This window comes from Alosa sapidissima, chromosome 12 (genome assembly GCF_018492685.1).
Source record: "Alosa sapidissima isolate fAloSap1 chromosome 12, fAloSap1.pri, whole genome shotgun sequence".
Lineage (NCBI taxonomy): Eukaryota > Metazoa > Chordata > Actinopteri > Clupeiformes > Clupeidae > Alosa > Alosa sapidissima.
Window position 1 is genome coordinate 36074287 of NC_055968.1, and position 23150 is coordinate 36097436.

Sequence of the window (23150 nt, forward strand, 5' to 3'; positions counted from 1 at the left end):
TGAGCTACAGCTCTCTGTAATACACTGTTAATGAAAGCCAGTCACACTGTCAAAGCTCCCTGCTATGTATGTATGTACAGGGGAATGTCTGCTTTGGTTTTTAAAGTGTATTGTGCCGTGTTAATATAGAGTTATGTGGAGTTTATAAGGATATATAAATGCTGTACGCTGGCTAGAGTTTCTATAAGGATATATGAATGCTGTATAAGGATATATGAATGCTGTATAAGGATATAGAATGCTGTATAAGGATATAGAATGCTGTATAAGGATATAGAATGCTAGCATAATGCCAGTGCCAGTAGATCCAGCTCGTCTGCAGAGGTCCCCTTACATAACCACGTAGTGGCAGGAGCCTCTAGCTCGTCTGCAGAAGTCCCCTTACATAACCACGTAGTGGCAGGAGCCTCTAGTTAAAGTTGTTCACTTTGAAAGTGACAGAAGACTACAAAGGATCATTTCTGATCCTTGATCATAAAAATATGACACATTTGTGTAACTTTATTATTTTTGTAAGTGAGCACATTGTACGATTATTTGGGCTTTTATGTTGTTTGATCAGCTTTGTTTTGATTGACTCCACTGTATGTCTGCTATCCAGGACTGTTTCAGGAAAATAGGGATCTTTAGTTACTTCTCATTGCTATTGTTACTTTAATAGTTAAATGTCAGTTTTGTCTTACAGTAAGCCTGTGGATCAGTTGATCCATGTTTTGCCACCCAACTCTACTCAATCCCATGGCCTATACCACTGTACCCGGGGCCTATACAGTGTCAGAGATGGGATTCCTTCCTTTATTTACAGAGAAATTAAATTATAATTTAAGTTACAAAGTGTAAATCAACCAAATATTTAAGGTTTGAAGAATATTATTTGAAGGATGTCTTAGTTTTGTTATATTTTAAAAGTCATATTTTATATCCAACTGGGTTCATAAATGAAGTGTAAAGTATTATAATTATTGTCTGTATACATAAATAAAATATTAATTGTATTCCAGCATGTTGTTTATGTCCACTTTCATAATTATGACAGAAAAGGGTAACACTTTACTTGACAGTATTGACATAAAAGTGACATGACACATTAACCTTAATCCTAATCTTTAACCCTAATCCTAACCCTAAACCTAACCCTAACTTGTAATGACAAAAACCGAATGACACTTAATGACAGAAGCGTTATGTCAAACGTTTATAACTTGTTTATGACACGTTCATGACAGTGTCAACATAAGAGTGACATGACACTGTCAAATAAAGTGTAACCAAAAGGAGTTTACAAAGACCCTTTACAAATCAAATTCAATGTAATATTAGTAGAATCAAGAAAGCAAAAACCTACATATAAAAATACAAAATATGCATCCATCATCCAAAATTGTAGTCATGACATAATGTGTTTTGACATCATTGATAACAGGCCTAATATTCTGAATTTTGAAGGAGCCATTCTAGCTAGCCGTGGGAGACAGCATTGACTCAGGTATTTCCTGTAATCCCAGGAAAACTATTTGAGAACTGCATGTTTGGCCTAATAATTGGTCCTTCCAAACTGTCAGGCCATTCACTTGTGGGTTTTAGTCCATGACTGCCTTATGAAGGCAAAGCAGCATTTTTGTTTTAAATCCTTTTGACAACATGGCTGCTGTTGACAGGGTTGAAAAGATGTTTAATTTAAGGCAGATTTCCCACACATAGTTTAAGACGTCCTGGACTACAAGAGAATTTCAATGAAGGTCTCCTCTGCATAGAGGCTTTAGTCTTGTACTAGGCTTAGTCCATGTCCAAGAAACCAGCTCTTTATGTCCAGCTGTTACCAGATGTAATGTGGATGCAGTGGAGGAAACCCGTAGAAAATGGAAGAGGCCTCACCTCTGAGGGTTCCGAGGGTCTTTGTGGTCTGGCCTCACCTCCGAGGGTTCCGAGGGTCTTTGTGGTCTGGCCTCACCTCCGAGGGTTCCGAGGGTCTTTGTGGTCTGGCCTCACCTCCGAGGGTTCCGAGGGTCTTTGTGGTCTGGCCTCACCTCCGAGGGTTCCGAGGGTCTTTGTGGTCTGGTCTCACCTCCGAGGGTTCCGAGGGTCTTTACGGCCTGGTCTCCTCCCCCTGGCAGGCTTGGTCGCACATCGCCATGAGCTCAGTGTTTACGCCATGAGCCACCATCTGATCGTATTACTCCCCTTATCTCCTCCTCAGCATGTCTTGGCCAACCACACCTACAGCTCTCCATAGGAATAGAATATTTCCATACCACAATAAACATAATGGCTGTGGACTGGCAGCACTTAGTAATACCCATCTGGGTTTGACAATTCATATGTATGGAGACATCATACAGTATAATACACTTTTACCTTCCAATGTGAAAACAGCTCTAGCAGTGAGTGCACAAAGCACCACCATCATAATCTAATCTTGTATTTGGGATGCTGGAGGGAGGCTGGTTAGATTACGCCGCATGGCACGCGTCTGACTAGCGCCACTTACGCCGCATGGCACGCGTCTGACTAGCGCCACCTGACTAGCGCCACTTACGCCACATGGCACGCGTCTGACTAGCGCCACTTACGCCACATGGCACGCGTCTGACTAGCGCCACTTACGCCGCATGGCACGCGTCTGACTAGCGCCACTTACGCCACATGGCACGCACGTCTGATCCCATTCTGGCACCGCAGTTCTGGCACCGCAGTTCTGGCCCCGCAGTTCTGGCCCAGCAGTTCTGGCCCCGCAGTTCTGGCCCCGCAGTTCTGGCACCGCAGTTCTGGCCCCGCAATTCTGGCCCCGCAGTTCTGGCCCAGCAGTTCTGGCCCCGCAGGCGGAAGCGGAGCAATTCTGACACTGGCGTCATGGGGCCGGTTCTACTGAAACTGGCGTCATGGGGCCGGTTCTACTGACACTGGCGTCACGGGGCCGGTTCTACTGACACTGGCGTCACGGGGCCGGTTCTACTGATACTGGTGTCATAGAGCTGGTTATGTTTTGGTGAGCTTGATGGGTCATATCACATTGCACTTGGATGTTCATATTAGACACTCAAATGATAAATCAATTAATGTACAATCTGGTCTTTTCACTTGAATCCAGCTAACCACTGCCCTTAGGTTTACAAAGACTTTCAAACTACTAAAGACTTAGTGATGGTTTAGCCAATGCTCCGTCAGTGAAAAGTTGAATACCTCTTATAACACCTCTGACAGAACACAAACGCAGCAAAAAAAATGACGTCTTGTGCAGGAAAATCAGGCAAAGATCTCAGGGGAGGAGGGGTGTGCTCATACCAACATAACGGATCTATGTTGGAGGATAACTACTTATGAATGATGTGATATTCTTAACCAAATGCAACAGGTACTCAGATGTTAGTGAACTTGCAATGAAGAATCATTTCCCTCATGCAGAGTAATTTCCCTCATGCAGATTCATTTCCCTCATGCAGAGTCATTTCCCTCATGCAGATTCATTTCCCTCATGCAGAGTCATTTCCCTCATGCAGAGTCATTTCCCTCATGAAGAGTCATTTCCCTCATGCAGAGTCATTTCCCTCATGAAGATTCATTTCCCTCATGCAGTCTTAACAGCATGGTCCTGCTGATGGTCCTGTTTATCAAGTAAGCACAGCAAAGTATGTGTGCATAGTCTGCGTACATGTAGGCCTTCATGAATAACAAAAAATGTACACACACACATTCCTATGAACACACACATTCCTATGTACACCATGTCTTCTGATTGGATCTGGAATAAAATAAGTATGACATAGAAATATGTATGTACAGAAATATTGGTGTTGCTGGTTATGCTTTTCAACTTGTAGGATCCAGCCTGGATGTGTGTCAGATCGGCAGATCTTTTAACTCCCGAGTGAGTGACAAAGCGAGTATCTGGTATCAAGTACTGCTGTGAGTGAGACTAGGCTTAGCCCTCTTCACCCCCCGCACGACACCACCAGGGTCACATGACACCCCGTCCTGAAATCAATCTGCTCGTCACCTGCGTGAGATTAGGACTGGGCTGGATTAGCGCCATCGAGTCCGGCCCCAGTTGGACAGTGATCTGGAGCAGGAGGACGCGGCGCTGGACCCACAGGACCAGGTCACTAATCGGCACCGCATCCCTCTCGCCAGCGTCTGTCTGCTGAGTCTGTGAGTGAACATGAACCTATCTGTCCTGAGACATGATTTTGTGCACCACTTCTTTTCCTGATGTTCAATATGGCGGTCCTTAATACTGTGGTTGGGATTTACTGAACAACACAGTGACGCTCTCACAGACAGGAGAGGAAGTACTTATAGCTTACGCTGAACGATCCATATTCATACCAGCGGCATGAATATGTTCTTTTTCAAGGGTCAAGTGCAGCCAAAATATTACTACTATATTTATTCATGTGCCCTGAAATACTTCTGTTATAAGAAACATGTTGATCATGTTAGGTTTGTTCAATAAGTGCCAGAAGATTTCATTCATTGCAAAGAAGTCAGACAAAAGATGACCCAAGATAGACCCAGTTTCCTGTGTGTGTGTGTGTGTGTGTTTGTGTGTTTGCGTCACATTACCCAGGATTCCTTGGGAGGGCCGGGCGGAATGCGAGCCGGAGCTGGGGCACCCTAATCTCATTAGAGGCGTGACGCCACGCTGCCTGCCCCCAGCCCCTGAGGGGAACACACAGACCCATCAGGTACCCACCCTTACCTGCCCCCACCCCTCACCCCTCACCTGCCCCCACCCCTCACCCCTACCTGCCCCCCACCCCTCACCCCTACCTGCCCCTCACCCCTCCCTGCCCCCCACCCCTCACCCCTACCTGCCCTCACCCCTCACCCTTACCTGCCCCCACCCCTCCCTGCCCCCACCCCTCACCCTTACCTGCCCCCCACCCCCAACCCAGGGCAAAATCCCAAATGACAAAACAGACAGGAGAAGACTAGGAGAAGTAGTGACAGGACCCACTCTTAATCTCTAATCTAATCTCAGAGCAGATGGGATGTCCTCCCAGATCACTACCAGTCCACACACAGTAGAAGTCTGTATATATATATTATATATTTATATCATATACTGTATGTAGCTTGTAAGAGTACTGTACTGTAAGCATCTGCCAAATACCATAACACATAATTAACACATGTATACTAAATATATACAGTATAAAATATATATTAACACATACATGAATACTAATAATATAAATATAATGTATATTAACACATACATGTATCCTATATATATACAGTATATTAAAGGATAATTCCGGTATTTAGCACTTTGAGTCCCTTTTCTGGTTTGTTTTGGATGAACTAGAGTGGTGGACACCGAAATTTTGACAATGGGTCCTGTCTCGACTTTTCTGACTCGTTTTGAATCGCCTTTGACTACTTCAGAGTGGCAGCCTACAGGCATGCACAAACATGTCCTTAAAACAACCCTTAACGGTCGTTTTCAAAACAGCTGTGCAACTGTGCAATATTAGCACATACAGTACATGTATACTAATGAAGACATATACTGTATGTTTTATATCTGATCTACGTAGGATGAATGGGTATTGTGCCATTTTGGTATGAAATGTATATGAAATGTATAGCCTAATGCTAGTTCCTTTCCTCAAGTGTACATTGTGTGAGCCCAGGCCAAGTCCAGATGATTAAACAGATGGGGGTAATTTGGAGACAGCCCACTGTCTATTGAAACGATAACAGTTTTGACACATGCCTGTCTAAGCCATGTTATTTGTCCACTTTGGCACCGATATTGAGCCGTAAACCAGCTAGGGCTCCCCCTGAACTCGGCCCAATCCACCACGATGGCACGCTGCCACCCACAACAAAGACGTGTTAGATTTTATTACATGTCCTTAAGCTCCTTAACCTCCCTAATTCCCTCTGACCACAGCGTCTCGGAGTCCCGGAGCTAACGAAGCCGCGATGTCTTAATCCCTGGCTAAGGAAAAGGTTAGTGCTGCTTGGCCTGGCCATTTCTTCCTGCCTGCGTAGCCTAGCGACTGGGCATGGAGGAGCTGCTCATTCCCGCGGAGGGCGAGGACTCTCAGAGCCCAGAGCCCACCGCCTTCACGCCGGCCGGCCCCGCCAAGGCTCCCCTGGGCCCCTTCGACCGGTTCCTCAAGAGTGTGTTACCCCCTTCAGTCAAACGCTACCTGAGGGACTACCTGAGGCGCAACGGCTTGCTGACGCTGTCGGTGATGGCCGTGATAACGGGCTGCGTCCTGGGCTTCATGCTGAGAGGACAGGCGGTCTCCTCACAGGTACGTCTGGGCTCTGGCTGCTTGTCACTAACTGACTGTGTGTAGCAGTAGGAGACCTGGGATCTTACAGTGGGTTAGGAGATGAGATGCTCTCACTTCTACTTCCATCAACACAGTCTTATTACAGCTGACTATTTGCTGTTACTGCTGATTTCAAATGGTCTTACTTCTTGGGAACTTCTGTTTGGACACACTGATGATATGGCAGCACGCATTCGACTTAAAACGACATTTTGGAGCAGTTCAGATCCAAATCCATTAAAAGGAATCCTGAACAGATGGGGCTACTTTTCTAAGTTGTGCTAGCTGGTTGTTTAATGTGTGGAAGCGCAGAGAGAGGGAGACAAAGCACTGAACCAAAAGGCTCTTAATGGATTCAAATCTCAGGAACAAACCAATTGCCTGTCAACTTGAAAGTGTTTACAAAGATAACAGTGAACTGATAGTGGTCAGATATGCAGAGAACTTATCCTAGTGTGGACAAAGCAAATATTGCCTATTGCCTTGCCAAATTGCCTTTGAGAATAAATGAAAAATATAGCAAACAAGAATAATTGTATTTTTTCTAGTTTTGTATGTCTGTAAATATACCAGTGTATAAAGCCAGAGATCTCCAGATTCTATCTCTCTAGAATATATCTAGATGTGTGGAAAGTGTGGCTCTGTTTGTGTGGATGTAGGGCAGCCTACAGTCATTTAGCTCAGTTAGAATTCTGAGTATATGGTCATCCAGGAAGCATTGAGGGTCAATCCGTGCTCAGGTACTTTAATCCCAGACGGCAGCGTCCTAAGGGAGCAGGAGGAAACACGCCTGTTCGTGGGAGAGCGGCCACAGCGTCACGCGTGACCCACACCTGCCAAGATTAATAAGCACACGATGCGCGAGCGAGAGAAGCAGGGAAGGAGGGAGGGCAGCGGCTATTCCCAATAACCACACCGGTCCAGTCCCAGTACCCTCAGATCCCATGTCCTGTCCACTGGTCCTGTCCCAGTACCCTCAGATCCCATGTCCTGTCCACCGGTCCAGTCCCAGTACCCTCAGATCCCATGTCCTGTCCACCGGTCCTGTCCCAGTACCCTCAGATCCCATGTCCTGTCCACTGGTCCTGTCCCAGTACCCTCAGATCCCATGTCCTGTCCACTGGTCCTGTCCCAGTACCCTCAGATCCCATGTCCTGTCCACCCTTCCAATCCGTGAGGATTTGAGAGAGAATTGAAAGAGAGTAAAAAGTGGAGCAAATTTCTAATGTCATGTGTTTCATTCCAAGGGAATCTAGAAAACAATAATGTATACCTCAAATGTGCTGTCCTTTTGGATAGAAGATCTGCAAATAAATGATTACAAAGTAACTTTCAAACATAGCCTATGGGTTTTTATTTTGCAATTGAGTCTGTATTTAGGACTGTATGAGGCTGTTTCATGGGTTGTGGCCGTAGACTGTATAAAATAGGTTGTGACCCTACGAGTAAATGGTCATCAGTAATTGGATGTCAATAAATCAAGCGATCAATCAATAAATCAACCAATCATTATTTAATTATATATGGTTATGGCTTTTTCTGATCAGTTGCAACACAATGTGTTTAACAATAAGAAACTGATAAAGAGTACAAATTAGTACATGGAGAACTGGACAAAAATTGGAGGGGAAAAGTGGCATATGGCAACATAAACATGTTAAATTTATATTGTGCTTTTTAAATGGCATATGGAAACAACACGTTGTCATGGAAACAACAACACGTTACATTTATATCAAAGATCCTTGATTACTAGCTCCACTTTAACCCTCTCTGTTTATATTGTGCTTTTCTGGATTCTAAAACCAGACAGACCAGTGAGAGACAGAACTCACAGCAGACAGGAAGGATTAAGACAAAATAGTAAACATGTAAATAAACAAGTGAATGTGTAATAAAAATAGATAAATAAATACTAATAGCAAGACTGTGATTGGGACTTGTTGGTAAAACTGTGAGGTGTGCATGTCTTTAGCTGTGACTGAGATGGTTGTGACTGACTGAGTTTCTGGTTTGGTTCATTCAGGCTAAGATCTACTTCTCCTTTCCTGGAGAGCTTCTGATGAGAATGCTTAAGATGCTCATTCTCCCACTGATTACATCAAGGTAACCATGACGACACGCTGCTCCCCTCAGACTCTGTCCAAAGCCCCACTGCACCTCCGTTTCTGCCGCACAACCCTCCAGACTCCAGACGTTTCCGTGCTAGTTTAGGAGACAATCATCTGATACTCCACAGCTTTACTCTGTGTGTGTGTGTGTGTGTGTGTGTGTATGGGGGGGGGCATTGTCTATTGGATGTCTGGGCATGGACAGTACAAAGATCGTCAAATCAAACGACCATTTCATTATAAGTTCCTCTGACCCAGTCTCTGTCCGTGTGTAGTTTAAAGTTCTGTTTCTGACACAGACTCTGTCCGTGTGTAGTTTAAAGTTCTGTGTCTGACCCAAACCCTGTCCGTGTGTAGTTTAAAGTTCTGTGTCTGACCCAAACTCTGTCCGTGTGTAGTTTAATGTCCGGGCTGTCGTCCATGGAGTCGAAGGCGTGCTGTCGGATGGGGGTGCTCACAGTGACCTACTACTTGTGGACCACCTTCATCGCCGTGGTGGTGGGCATCATCCTGGTCATCATCATCAAGCCCGGCTCTGGCACAGAGATGGAGAGCCATCGGCTGGGCGGCGGACCCGTCATGACCTCGGCCGACGCACTGCTGGACCTCGTCAGGTAGGGTTACCATGACTACAATGAGTGACACAGCTACATGGAGTTGCGCTGGACCTCGTCAGGTAGGGTTACCATGACTACCAAGGTAGGGTTACCATGACTACCATGAGTGACACAGCTACATGGAGTTGCGCTGCAGCGCAGCTGCTCAGAGGCGGGGCTACTCAGACCATCCTCACAGTTAGCGTGGAAGCTGAACTTGACTGACGCTTTTATCCAATGAGACACAGACTCGCAACGGTGGTGATTGGACCCGGTCCGACCGATTGCCAATTACCAATGCGTCTGATGTGTGCTCAGTTAGGCCTACAGGGGAACGATGACATAGCTGCCACTTGTACAGGTATGAGGTATATACCTGCAGAGGAACGGTGGCACAAGTGCAGAGTGGTTGGGGGCGACTGCTTGATTGTTGGATGCCGTCATTTCTTTATTGATGGTTATGTGGGCTGTTAGTCTATACACTGTGTACTCTAGACAACGTATGTAGAAGTTCTTCAGCGAAAGAGGCTGGTAGCTCTTGGTTGTAAAGTGCAGATTTGATCCACGTGTCTGGTGCTCTTGGAAAATGGGATCAGTTCATGAAAAGGAAAGCAATCAGACACTCCAGGAAAGGTGACGGAGGAAGGTGTATTCAAAAAAGCCTTCATTTGTGACTGGCTAATCCGGATGAAGTGTATTGTAGTTTTTTGAGCCGAACAAGGGAGCGAGGGTTCAAAGGTCATGAAGGCTTACCTTCCTTCCTCTGTGTGTCTTGGACATTTCCCTGAAGGACGTCCATGTGTTGAGGGATAGAACACTGCACGCTGAGTCAGAGTGTGTGTGTGTGTGTTTTGCTGGTGCTTCGACAAAACCTAATGTTAACTTATAGGTCAGTAGGAGCACTTGATCCTGGTAGATAATCTGGGAGGCAGTCTTAGCGCAACTAGGCCACACACACACACAGCCACACATTCTCTAGGCGCAACTAGGCCATCCTCTCTGCTGATGTTTTGAGTGATGAGACGCCTGCATTTGGATTTCCCTCCTGGGCCTCACCTCATGGAGTTGTGCTCAAAATGAGTCTGTGTTGTGATCCTGAACATCTGGACCTTCTCTCCACACGAGGCCTGCCGCCAATCTCCAGGGGTAGCCACTCGTCTTCAAGTAAAAGTGCAAAGTCAAAAACAAAGCCATCTGTCTTCGCGTCTCATCAGTCCAAAGACAACAGATTGTGTTGTTATGGTTGTTGTGACTGTTGTTGTTGTTTTTTGAGCATCTGAGCCCAGGAATCCTCTCCTGCTGCACCATATCAGAGTGAGGAGAGCAGGCGCCCCCCCTACTCAATCCTATTGAAGCACAGGAGTGATTAGGGTATTTTTAGTAATCCGCACAAAGGGCTGATTTGTGAGCTAACGAAGTAAGCGGCGCAGTCCAGGCAGGTGCTGATCTGTGCTGAGGATCCCGCGGCCGGCAGGAATGACACCGGTCTGCTGGCACCGGACTGCTGGCACATGCCCGCCGCTGGGCACTGAGCCGGGGTCAGAGGAAAGCCACTCACTGGCACGCTGCGGCTGGTCAGTGCACCCGTAACCAGAGCAACGCAAAGGCATTTCCTCTTCAGCATAAGACAACATGACCTCTGCATTTTCTCTTGAGCATAAGACAACATGACCTCTTCAAATATTTTGATGTATTGAAACTGATTCATGATCTCTGGTGTGCGATAAATAGGTCCAATCAGGGGCGCAGGAGGCACGGGGGACATGGGGGATATGTCCCACGCAATGCTGAAGAGACAGCCGTTGTCCCCCTTACTTTTGATAAGGAAAAAAAGCCTTATATACACTAAATAAATAATAACCTATAGGGTTTGCGGCTTGCGCTAACTATGTAAAACTCCCCATTAACAGCATCACATCACTAACCACAGCCATCTACAGTACTGTAAGAGTGCACAATCTTATATTCACTCTGTTGGATATCTGAAGCCAGTTTGTCTACTAACAACCATCATTAGAGATGCTTTTCGTTTGGAGCGGCATACTGGTAGGCCATCAAAAGCATAACATTTTCGGTTTGGTTTGGGATCTAATTTACTTTTGGACTGTTTGATTATATTGCTAAATGTTGGGACTGATGGGCACTGAACTCTGGGAGATATTTGATGGTTCACTGTTATGTTTCATGCAGTTGGAAAAGTGTTGGGATTTCCACCGCTATTTATTGCGAGACAAGGCAGCCATTCATTGAATAGGGGTTGTGCTGTAATAGAAACCTTTTTGCGTAGCCAAGTAGCCTAAATTGAGTTATTGTTTAATTATGCCTTAAGTCTTAGGCATAATTACTTTAAGTCACGCAACAATTGCGTTAAATGTAGTAGTAGGCGTCAGCCTCTGGCAATTAGCTCGAAAGGGGCGGCAAGACAATGAGCTTGAGAACGTGTGTTGGAGACCCATGGTAGGAAAACGGGCATAATTTGAGGATTTATGGTAGCCTATCTCCTGCTCAACATGACATTAGCTGTTATGTTTATTGATAACAAACTCAACTAGCCTACTGATCAACTCGTTTTCACTAGCCTAACTATAAAATAGAAGTATATAGGCCTATCCAAAGTTTTTGTTCTAAGACATTTATTTCAAACATAATTTCAAGACACAAATTGGATACTTCATTTACCTTGGTGCATAAATCCCAGAGAGTAGGCTACCACACCCCAGAGTGACGGGCCTTTCTTACGCGTTCAGTGTGGGGTATAAACAAGCTGAGAATTTAGCGGTGTCACGTCTGGCTGTCACAGACATGGGGAGCTCTTTGAAGCTTGGGATAATGTGGTACAGTTACTACAGTAACAGTATTTTATTTTACTTCTTATGTAATATATATATTTTTTCAATTTTATAAATGCTTTGTTTAAATGCTGTTGGAACAAATAGTAGTTGATTATAAAGGCAACTTTCTGTTGCAATTTTCTGTGTGTTCTGGACTGGTAACTTGTTAAGCCAACATGTTCTAACATTGCATAAATATTAACTGCAGACACATAGTGGAGAGTTGATTTGGTTTATACCAGACAATTTAGGTACTGTAGGCCTAACTAGGCTATTTGATCATGTAGTCTATGTTTGGATCATAGGCATGATGATTCATTCATGGCTTCATAAAATATCAACATCATGTTGCTTTTAGAGTATTCTACCATTGGCCCAAGTAGTGTAAAATAAATCTAAAAAAAATAAATAAAAGTAGAATTGCACATAGCAAGAAGCTGGTCTGAGGGCAGATCTGGCGTTGTGCTCATCTCACAGTTTTGACAATTTTAATCAAAAAATATTTTGAAAACAATCAATGGTATTATCTTAATATTCTGGCAAGTTTAAAATATGATGGTCGAAAGTGGGCCAGAGGTGGCGATCCGATATCGGGAAATCTGATCTCACTATGGGTTTGTGTTCACAATTTGGTCCCCCTCACTTTCAAAATATCTCCTGCGCCCCTGGGTCCAATACCACAGTATGAGAAACATCCCCATAACATGAATTGTGCACCACCCTGCTTTACGGTCTTCACAGTGTACAGTGGCTTAAGTGCAGTGCATGGGGCCCGCAGACAGTTTGTCTAACGACACGCACTGTATTCAAGCCACGGTACACGGTACAAGTACACTGTGAAGACAGTAAAGCATGGTGGTACTTTGCGGCACAATTCATGTTATGGGGATGTTTCTCATACTGTGGTGTTGGACCTATTAATCGCACACCAGAGATCATGGATCAGTTTCAATACATCAAAATATTTGAAGAGGTCATATTGTCTTATGCAGAAGAGGAAATGCCTTTGAAATGGGTGTTTCAATGAGACAATGACCCAAAACACACCAGTAAGCGAGCAAAGTCTTGGTTCCAGATGAACAAGATTGACGTTATGGAGTGGCCAGCCCGATCTCCAGAACTCAAACTCAAATGCTGTTTCTGAGGCAAAACCCAGAAATGTAGAGGAATTGTAGAATGTAGTTCAATCGTCCTGGCTGGAATACCTGTTCACAGGTGCCAGTAGTTGGTCGACTCCATGCAACACAGATGTGAAGCAATTCTCAGAAATAATGGTTATGCAACTAAATATTAGTGCAGTGATTCAAAGTAAAGCAAAATCTTGAGACATTTTTCAGTTTATACAGTAAATGTTTTGAGTTTGTAAAGAAAAATGCAAACACTGCTATTTTCTTGAACAGCCTAATATTTCTCTTTCTTCACTTCCTGTAAAGGTCTAACACAAACATGATCAATTTTGGTCATGTTTTGATTTGAAATTGAATGTGCAGTGTTCCCAATGCATTGGTATTATGGATTTAACAGCTATTCTAAGGATTTTGAGCTTTATTCCATTTTTAAAACACACTGCTATTATTCTAAACACAACTGTATATATGTATAACTAAAATAGACTCAATTTACTGATAATTTGCTTCCGTAGCTAGTAGCTAATTGGTGAATGTGGTGGATAAGCTGGGCCGCATTAATTTAAGATGTAACTGAAACGTGTTTCTGCCCTCTTCAGGAACATGATTCCTTCCAACCTTATAGAGGCGACATTTCAACAGGTAAGAAATGCAAAATGGCCTCCCAACATCCAAGGTAGTCCTCCTCTGTCCACTCCCCTAGTAGGCTTAGCTAGGTACCTTAACTCCGTTACATGACAAACCAATCACAATAATGTCTCTGACCACTCAACACATATTCTTCTCACATTTTACAAAACAACTGAACACATATTTTTCTCACATTTCAACTGAACACATATTCTTCTCACATTTTACAAAACATCTGAACACATATTCTTCTCACATTTTACAAGTCCTCCTCCTTCTACCTGTGGAAACACAGTTTCATGTGCCGTCCTTGTAAAGCATTACTGTAAGCAAGGCTATTACAGTAGCTCACCACTTTGACACCTTTACATCAAATCTCTTCCAGTATAAGACCGATCTGATTCCAGTGCCAAAGACGACGGTCAAGACGACGGTCCAGCCCAACTTTGTGTACATCGTGCCGGACGAGAGCAACCCGAAGGGTCAGAGTGTGCTGCTGGAGCTGACGCCACCGCCTGACATCCTCTACAAGCCCAAACCGGGCAGCAGCCAGCAGATGAACGTGCTGGGCATCGTCATCTTCTCTGCCACCATGGGTGAGGCGCACGGGAACCTGTGCCACTTCGGACACATGTTGAGATTACGATTCCATATTTTGCTTTGAGTTGGGCCACCTCTGATTGATGGCTTCAGATGATTAAGGGTTTTTTTGATACGTACAGTGCTACTACGCTTATAATCCCGCTTCAGATGATTAAGTGCATATTTGGGGTTTTTTGATACGTACAGCGCTACTACGCTTATAATCCCGCTTCAGATGATTAAGTGCATATTTGTTTTTTTTTTTATACGTACAGTGCTACTACGCTTATAATCCCGCTACTACGCTTTGTTTAGATGTGAAGGTGGCCACTGACGCAGGCTGGACGTAGGGAGAGGATCATTATGAAAAAGGGCGAAAGTAAATAAAATGGCTTTTATGATGATCAAATCAGTGATTGGTGGGGTCAGTAATTGGTGGGGTCAGTGATTGGTGGGGTCAGTGTTCAAACCGTTATAAATAATGTTGTGTTCTTCAACTATTAGCAGAAGGTATTGAAAACACCAAGGTCAAAGGATCAATACCAAGGTCATAGGGATAAACACAGGGGGGTGAGAGCATACTCTGTCCCTGTACACACACTCTCATGATCTTACACTAAACTGCTTTGAATGGAGGTGTGTAAGGGACTTCGATGAAGTGCTATATTACTAGATGATGTGTAGGATGAAGAGCTATATGACTAGATGAGGTGTAGGATGAAGTGCTATATGAGTAGATGACGTGTAGGATGAAGTGCTATATGACTAGATGACGTGTAGGATGAAGTGCTATATGACTATGTGTCCGTCCCCTCTCAGGTTTGCTCCTGGGGAAGATGGGAGAGAGAGGGCTACCGCTCGTAAACGTGTGCCAGTGCATCAACGAATGCGTCATGAAGATTATCAATGCAGCTGTGTGGTAAGAGGCTGCTACTTCTGCTTTCCAAGGTTTCCAATGGTTATGCACAGCACTGTGCAAACGTTTCAGGTTTTCCACATTTGTCTTTACATTGGTCTTTATTTTTAAACGTTTGTATATTGACAACCAATATCTAATGAAATTTTGAAAGAATCATAACTATAGGACTGTTTTAAATTGAAACCTTCACACATTTCTGTATGCCAGAGAGTTAGTATGCCCTGCATTAAACAACAGGATGGCATCCAGACCTCCTGCATGATTTGATAACTCTCCTGAACATTCTGTTTGGAACCTTCTATCATTCTGTGGATAGAACTTTTTAGTGTTTTTGCGATGGTACTAAAAATCTGCTTTAGATGCCTCCCAGTCTGTGTGCAGTAGTGTTGGGTGAAGTTGCATGTTATTTTGTTCTTGGCATAAAAATGGAGTTGCCCCAGAGTCGCGTAGAGTCGCTCCGGAGTCGTGTAGAGTTGCCTCAGAATCGCATAGAGTCGCTCCAGAGTCGTGTAGAGTCACCCCAGAATCGCGTAGAGTCGCTCCAGCATTTCTTTCAGGTGAAACTGCACATTTTGGTGTCCCTGCTGAACTAATTGGCAGGTCATTTAGACAGTGAGAATGTAAACAGTGATTCGCCTCATCAAGCTTCTGTAGGGGAGTCATTGAAGCCTTGGGTGCCTGTGGCGTGCCTGACGTTACACCCTGACCTCTGACCTCTGACCCAAACCCTGCGTAGGGGATGGAGCGCTGACGTTACACCCTGGCCTCTGACCTCTGACCTCTGACCCAAACCCTGCGTAGGGGATGGAGCGCTGACGTTACACCCTGGCCTCTGACCTCTGACCCAAACCCTGCGTAGGGGATGGAGCGCTGCTGCTGCTGCTGCTGGGACTCGGGGACAGCCGCCTACTTGCAGCTCACCACATGATGCACAGGGATTAGCCCTGACCTGCGACCTGCCGTCACCTGCACATGCTGCCATGGTGACCAGCGCGGAGCCCAGGCCAGGCTGGCAGGAGTGTTGTGATTCATGGCGTAGAGTGCCCACTGTACGCACAGCATGGCAGTGCCAAGCTGGCTGGCACACACCTTGAGCTTCCCAAAGCAGAATGAGATTTTCTTGGACACCTATACAGGCGTTTGGGCAATGGGCACACAGTGCGAAAAGTACTAGGGCCAATGACCTGTTCCTGTAGGTCCAAGGCTTTTAATACTGCCTAATAAACATGACACCACAGATCCAAGATTAGAAAAGGCTGCTGTTAGATCCAAGATGGCGGATTAGAAAAGGCTGCCGTTAGATCCAAGATGGCGGTAGATCCAAGATGGCGGATTAGAAAAGGCTGCTGTTATAGCATCAGGTACATTGAAGAACATGAAATACCCTAAATCTTTACAGTCTTTTGGGAACCTAAAAATATATAGCACCATAGATCCCAGAAGGAGGGCTGGGAAAGGCTGCTGCAACAGCACTCACTGATGCACTTGTACTTTACCGTTTTAAATTGTCCTAAAATTGTTGAGAGAATTGCTTTAAAACTGTTGCTTTTAAACAACTGTTACCATGTTGTTAGTCGCTTTGGTTAAAAATGCGTCAGCCAAATGTAATGTAATGTAATAAATGTATGAACAAAACAGACTCTAAATCCTCTTCTCTCCTCGCAGGTACTTCCCGTTCGGCATCATATTCCTGGTGGCCGGTAAGATCCTGGACATGAGTGACCCGTCGTCGCTGGGGAAGAAGCTGGGCTGGTACGGCATCACGGTCCTGGCGGGCCTCTTCGTCCACGGCCTCATCCTGCTGCCGTTCTTCTTCTTCATCCTCACGTGGAAGAACCCCTTCACCTACATCCGGGGCCTACTGCAGGCCTTGGTCATCGCCCTGGCAACCTCCTCCAGGTCAGACCCCCAGCATCCTCATGGCGTCGCCATGGTCACAGACAGACGGGATACACGTGCATGCCTGTGTCCAATGTGTTGTCCAGAACTACAGTCTCACTGGGATGTGCTGAATCCTTGCTAGCACGTCCACTTGGTTGTGAGTTTAAGTCTGGTGCAGGACTGTGCTGTGTACACAATGCCAGTGAAACTATGTTACATGTTTTTGCAGGGACTGCTTCGTCATTACATAAGTCTTCTTTACAAAATTCATGTTTGTTCCAAAGTCATATTTAAGACATCTAGCTATGTGGATCCTATGGACCAAATGAGTGACTGAGTATTGCCCCTTTCCCTCTCCTGTCTCAACACCAGTTCGGCGACGCTCCCCATCACCATGAAGTGTTTGCTGGAAAACTGCGGGGTGGACCGTCAGATCGCTCGCTTCGTGCTGCCCGTGGGCGCCACCATAAACATGGACGGCACCGCTCTGTACGAGGCTGTGGCGGCCATCTTCATCGCGCAGGTCAACGATTATGAGCTCGACTTCGGACAGTTGGTCACCATCAGGTAAATTGTGCGCAGAGACCGGACCGTTATCATGATAGCATATTTTGCCTCGTGCAGAAGAGACAGCAGCTCATTTGGACGCTTATTGGAAATAACATAATGCAGATTTGTTCATTTAATTCTTTACGCTGAAAAATTTTCAAGGTTTACAAATGGATCATATTTAAGTTGCAGCAGTTTGCATGCCTTGGTGGTGGTATGATACGATGCTATTGTTATTGTTAAGCACTAATGACACAGTACGATACAATACTACTGTTATTGTTATGCACTATCACACGTTGTACGTGTCATCTCCAGCATCACTGCAACGGTATGATACGATGCTATTGTTATTGTTATGCGCTAATCACAGGGTATGATACAATGCTATTGTTATTGTTATGCGCTAATCACATGGTATGATACGATGTTATTGTTATTGTTACGCGCTAATCACACGGTATGATACGATGCTATTGTTATTGTTATCCACTAATTACACGGTATGATACGATGCTATTGTTATGCGCTAATCACACGGTATGATATGATACAATTCTATTGTTATTGTTATGCGCTAATCACACGATATGATGCAATTCTATTGTTATTGTTATGTGCTAATCACACGGTATGATACGATGCTATTGTTATTGTTATGCACTAATCACACGGTATGATACGATGCTATTGTTATGCGCTAATCACACGGTAAGATACAATGCTATTGTTATTGTTATGCACTAATCACACAGTATGATACGATGCTATTGTTATGCGCTAATCACACGGTAAGATACAATGCTATTGTTATTGTTATGCGCTAATCACAAGTCGTACCTGTCATCTCCACCATCACTGCAACAGTATGATACGATGCTATTGTTATGCGCTAATCACACGGTATGATATGATACAATTCTATTGTTATTGTTATGCGCTAATCACACAGTATGATACAATGCTATTGTTATTGTTATGTGCTAATCACAAGTCGTACCTGTCATCTCCAGCATCACTGCAACAGCTGCCAGCATAGGAGCCGCCGGAATCCCCCAGGCTGGCCTTGTCACCATGGTGATAGTGCTGACATCAGTAGGCCTTCCTCCCGATGACATCACCCTTATTGTGGCCATTGATTGGATTCTGTAAGTTTAGCATCATAAGATTTTATGTCATGAAATCTTGAAATACAGGACAAGAAAGTTATGTCATACATAATTATAATCTAGCTATTTTGTAATACAAGTAAATAATACAAGATCCATGTGATTGTATGAGGTATTTAAGTAAGTAAATGAACTAATAAAGTGCTTCTCCTCTCTTCTCTTCAGTGATCGCTTTCGAACGATGATTAACGTGCTGGGTGATGCCCTGGCGGCAGGAATTATCGGACACTTGTGTCGAAAAGACTTCCCACGAGATGCAGAGGTGAGGCATTTTTCACAGTGTAGAGCGAAAACAATCAGAGGAAACGTTCTGCATTTATGGAGCAACTGCAAGATCTTCTTCTTTTTGTCACTCAAGTTCCTTGACTAAGAAAACAAAATAGCCTACATGACTTTTACACTTTTGTAATTGGCTTACAAAAGGTAATTTCATCATCAGTATGTGCGCTTCCTGTGTATTAAGCCCAGCTCCTTGATACCGGTAGCAGCTCGCAGTATCAGTTGTGCTACAGGAACGTGTTCAACTCAGTTGCGTGCAGCTTGCAGGCCCCATATTAACATGTACTCTCTCTGTTGCAGAATGCCAATGGAGAACCTCCAGGCTCACAGAAACTCCAGGACATGAACGTGCCTGCCACTGAGGTGCCGCTCCTCGCCAGCAAGGACAGCGTCTACGAGGTGTTCGGAGATACCGTAACGGAAAGGCCAACGGTCTACTACAACATCTGCCAAGTCTGACCGTAGCCCAGGGCTCTGCCCGGCAGCACAGTGGCCTCTGGACAACTGACACGCTGCAGTCTCCTGGACGACTGACACGCTGCTGTCTCCTAGACGACTGACACGCTGTTCTCTCCTGGACGACTGACACGCTGCGGTCTCCCGGACAACCGACACGCTGCGGTCTCCTAGACGAATGACACGCTGCAGTCTCTCCCTCCTCTGTGCCTTGGCTTAAGTACTGAAAAGACTCTTTTTTATTGAACGATAGATTTTTTCTTTTATGAAAGTTGTGAGCCTCTGGGTTATGCACTGATCTGGGTACATCGGTGTCGGCCCAAAAACGTGTAAATATGTTGTGTTGCAGGCCATTTTTATTCTGACGGACATCGCATAAAGAAATGTGTGATGATGCACAAGACATTGTCATTACGCTGCGTCCCCTCAATCCCTCATCAGAAGGCTTACGCACAGGCCTGCAAGTGTTGTGTCTGGAGTTGCCCACTGCCAGGGCATGACCCTTGATATCTGGTCTCTGTGCTCCATCTCTGTGTGCGCTAGGCTACGTCACTAGGCTACGTCACCCCCAGCACGCCACACCTGTTTGCAGCTCCATCTCTGTGGGCGCTAGGCTACGTCACCCCCAGCACGCAGCTCCATCTCTGTGGGCGCTAGGCTACGTCACCCCCAGCACGCAGGTCCATCTCTGTGGGCGCTAGGCTACGTCACCCCCAGCAGCTCCATCTCTGTGGGCGCTAGGCTACGTCACCCCCAGCACGCAGCTCCATCTCTGTGGGCGCTAGGCTACGTCACCCCCAGCAGCTCCATCTCTGTGGGCGCTAGGCTACGTCACCCCCAGCAGCTCCATCTCTGTGGGCGCTAGGCTACGTCACCCCCAGCATGCCACACCTGTTTGCAGCTCAAAGCGTGCATGCGGGCGTGCACTATCCCTCTCAGGCCATATCATCATCAACATCAAGGAATTCCAACCAAAACTGCTACTCTTAGTGTCAATATCTACAATTCTTGAGACTTTGTTATTGTTACGTCTGTACATCACCAGCTTATCATCCATTCACGGTAGTTTTAGGACGCCTATATGCTCACAGGAGTAGACGCCCACCTATATGTAACGGATGCCAGCTAGCATAGCTGTGAGTGTGGAACGTTAGTGAACCTCACTCCCCGACGCCTCAAGAGCAGTGCTAGCATGAAAGCTAGCAGCCCGGGCTTTTAGCTCGATTGTCAGCATGCTCGACTCTCGATCTGAGGTGCTGCTGTTCGCGGGTTCGAGTCCGGGCGTGGGCAGGGCCTCGCCTCGCATGTTCAACACAACGACAGGCAGCGCTCACTGGAGTTCAACTCACTGCTTAGGACAACTCACTGTAGTTCAACTGCTTATGACAGCCAGAGCTTACTGTAGTTCAACTCACTGCTTATGACAGCTCACTGTAGTTCAACTGCTTATGACAGCCAGAGCTTACTGTAGTTCAACTCACTGCTTATGACAGAGTTCACTGTAGTTCACCAGTGTCAGAGTGTCAGTAGTTCACCTCACTGCTTATGACAGGCAGGACTCTGACCACTGGGGATAATCTCTAACAGACCTGCATTGTTGCTGCAGCAGCGAGAAGCTCCTCACCTGGTCATCACCTGGTCACCACCTCCAGCTCCACTTCCTGCATCACAGTGCAGTCCCAGCAGAAGGCCTCAGAAGGCAGCACAGCAACATTACAGACAGCACAGCAACATTACATTTGGTTATACTGGAATAACATCTGCTTTGCATTAAGTTCATTGCATTAAAACTTCCCTCAAGTCAGTGATTCGATATCAGTGTGAGTTCATAAATTATGAGATATGGGGATCATCACCGGGAGTGCTGCTAGAAAATGTGGGCCCTATGACAGACAATTTGCAAATAAACTGTGCAGCAACTGTGCAAATAAACAGCACTGCTGCATTATCAAACATTGGCACGACACGGAACTGCTCTCAAGACTTGACAACATGTTATTTCTGTACTAAAGTACACTCTGGATGTTAGCCTCAACTTTGTTTACATGTTTCCTAGGTCGCTATAGTGTGATATTGTTTCCATTCAGGACCACAGACAGTTCTATTGAGTAGCCTATGAGGATTTGTAAACAAATACAATTATTTTGGTTGGAGTTTCAATCATTTGCTGACGTTTTGCTGTTTTGTCTCTGTATGTATAGCGCATGAGATTACCTGGGCTGTTGGAAATGTCTGTAGTTCTAAGTACATATGGCAGCTGACTATGACTATGAGGTCCTGATCTTCGTATGTGTCCAAAAGAAATTCGTCCTGAAAAATTCCCTTCCCCGTATGGTTTCATCTTCAATTCCACACAAAGACATCCCTGCAGTCCCACCAATACCTGTTAGCAGACGCAGACGCAGACCCCACACACACACACACACACACACACAAAGACATCCCTGCAGTCCCACCAATACCTGTTAGCAGACCCCCCTCCCCCTTCCCCTTCCCTGAATGACCGCAGACTGATTAGCCTACTGTTATTGTTTTGTGACCAACATAGCTATGGTTTAAGGTTTGAGGAGAGAAGGGAGAACAACCCGTTCATTAGAAATGTATTTGGAAATCAAAAGCGAGTAAGCTGCCATACTAAAATTAATTATTTGACACCTAGAAGAGGTGAGGTTATGAGTGGAACAGGTAATGTGGCGCATGGCGGACAACACGCCAGGCACTATATCTGACACCTAGAACAGGTGAGGTTATGAGTGGAACAGGTAATGTGGCGCATGGCGGACAACACTATACCTGCAGCTACACAAATACAAGTATTTTTAATTTCTACCGGCAGACAAACTAAAAATAGGATTTGTCACCACACAACTAAGTTAATGAGACGAATTGTCCCCACCCCTAATCAAGAAAAGAAAAAGCCATCTAATATGCATCATGGGTAGATTTAAACGCATACACACACACATTTCCAGCATGCATCTTATCTGTCCAACACATTCAGCTTAAGATGTTACTCTTTGACATTTGTCTTTGGTCTGTTTGTTTTCGTGACTATTTTTTTTTTTATATAACTGTTTCTGAATTTTGTTTTCATTGTTATGAGACTGAATTCACATTGTTTATATTTTTAAATAAATGGCAACTTTAACATGCACTCGTGACATAATTCCAATGTGAAACATTCAGAGCACAAAGTTAATGGCCGTGAATTAGCAAAGTTAATGGCCGGTACGAGACTCACCACCGGCATGTGCACACAGGTGGCCTTCTTAGGCCTATTACCCGCGGATTTACTGGACGGAGTGCAACCAACACGCGCTAATCCTCATTAGATGGGGTTTCGGCTTTATGTCCTTACCGGAAAAGGGTTAGTTATCCAAGGACGTCAATGACATCTGTCATTCAAGTTAAAGACAGCAGGTAATAGGTCCATGAGGTGCGTTTCCTTGGAATCAAACAACCAATAACAAATGTCCTTTAAATCCACCCCAATCTCTGGCGACGCACCATAATTCAGCCTAATAGTTGCACAGTAGCCTAATTATTTTCCATTTCAAACTTGTTCAGGAATTAACCTCAAAAGTGTGTGTTTTAATAGTGTGTGAGTAGGCCAAAGCAACCTCTGCATAAAAGTCTAAGCAGATCAGTATGCTGTTGACCCTTACACTAGTGTGGAAAAAGGGCTGGTCAGTATGCTGTTGACCCTTACACTAGTTTGGGAAAAGGGCTAGTT

At 45.0% G+C, this 23150-nt stretch overlaps 1 protein-coding gene and 1 long non-coding RNA gene across 2 annotated transcripts; one reads left to right on the forward strand and one right to left on the reverse strand.

The window, feature by feature from the left end:
• Positions 1-1661: 1661 nt before the first annotated feature.
• On the reverse strand, positions 1662-22766 carry LOC121677575. Its single transcript, XR_006021036.1, has 3 exons — positions 22659-22766; positions 18514-18659; positions 1662-2217 (listed from the first exon to the last, which is right to left on the reverse strand). It is a non-coding gene; the product is annotated as an uncharacterized LOC121677575 (long non-coding RNA).
• Positions 5906-20095, forward strand: slc1a8a (solute carrier family 1 member 8a). Its single transcript, XM_042056368.1, has 11 exons — positions 5906-6266; positions 8314-8393; positions 8797-9012; positions 13552-13594; positions 13968-14178; positions 14984-15083; positions 16749-16982; positions 17337-17531; positions 18527-18661; positions 18848-18944; positions 19262-20095. Exons 1-11 carry the CDS (start codon positions 6012-6014, stop codon positions 19418-19420), a joined length of 1725 nt encoding a protein of 574 aa, XP_041912302.1. The 5' UTR covers positions 5906-6011; the 3' UTR covers positions 19421-20095.
• Positions 22767-23150: the final 384 nt, after the last annotated feature.

Excerpts from the sequence above, each read along its gene's own strand:
- slc1a8a (XM_042056368.1), top strand. The coding sequence starts at position 6,012 with ATGGAGGAGCTGCTCATTCCCGCGGAGGGCGAGGACTCTCAGAGCCCA. Across the intron at positions 6,267-8,313 it reads GACAGGCGGTCTCCTCACAG|GCTAAGATCTACTTCTCCTT; the intron begins GTACGTCTGGGC and ends TGGTTCATTCAG. Across the intron at positions 9,013-13,551 it reads GCACTGCTGGACCTCGTCAG|GAACATGATTCCTTCCAACC; the intron begins GTAGGGTTACCA and ends TGCCCTCTTCAG.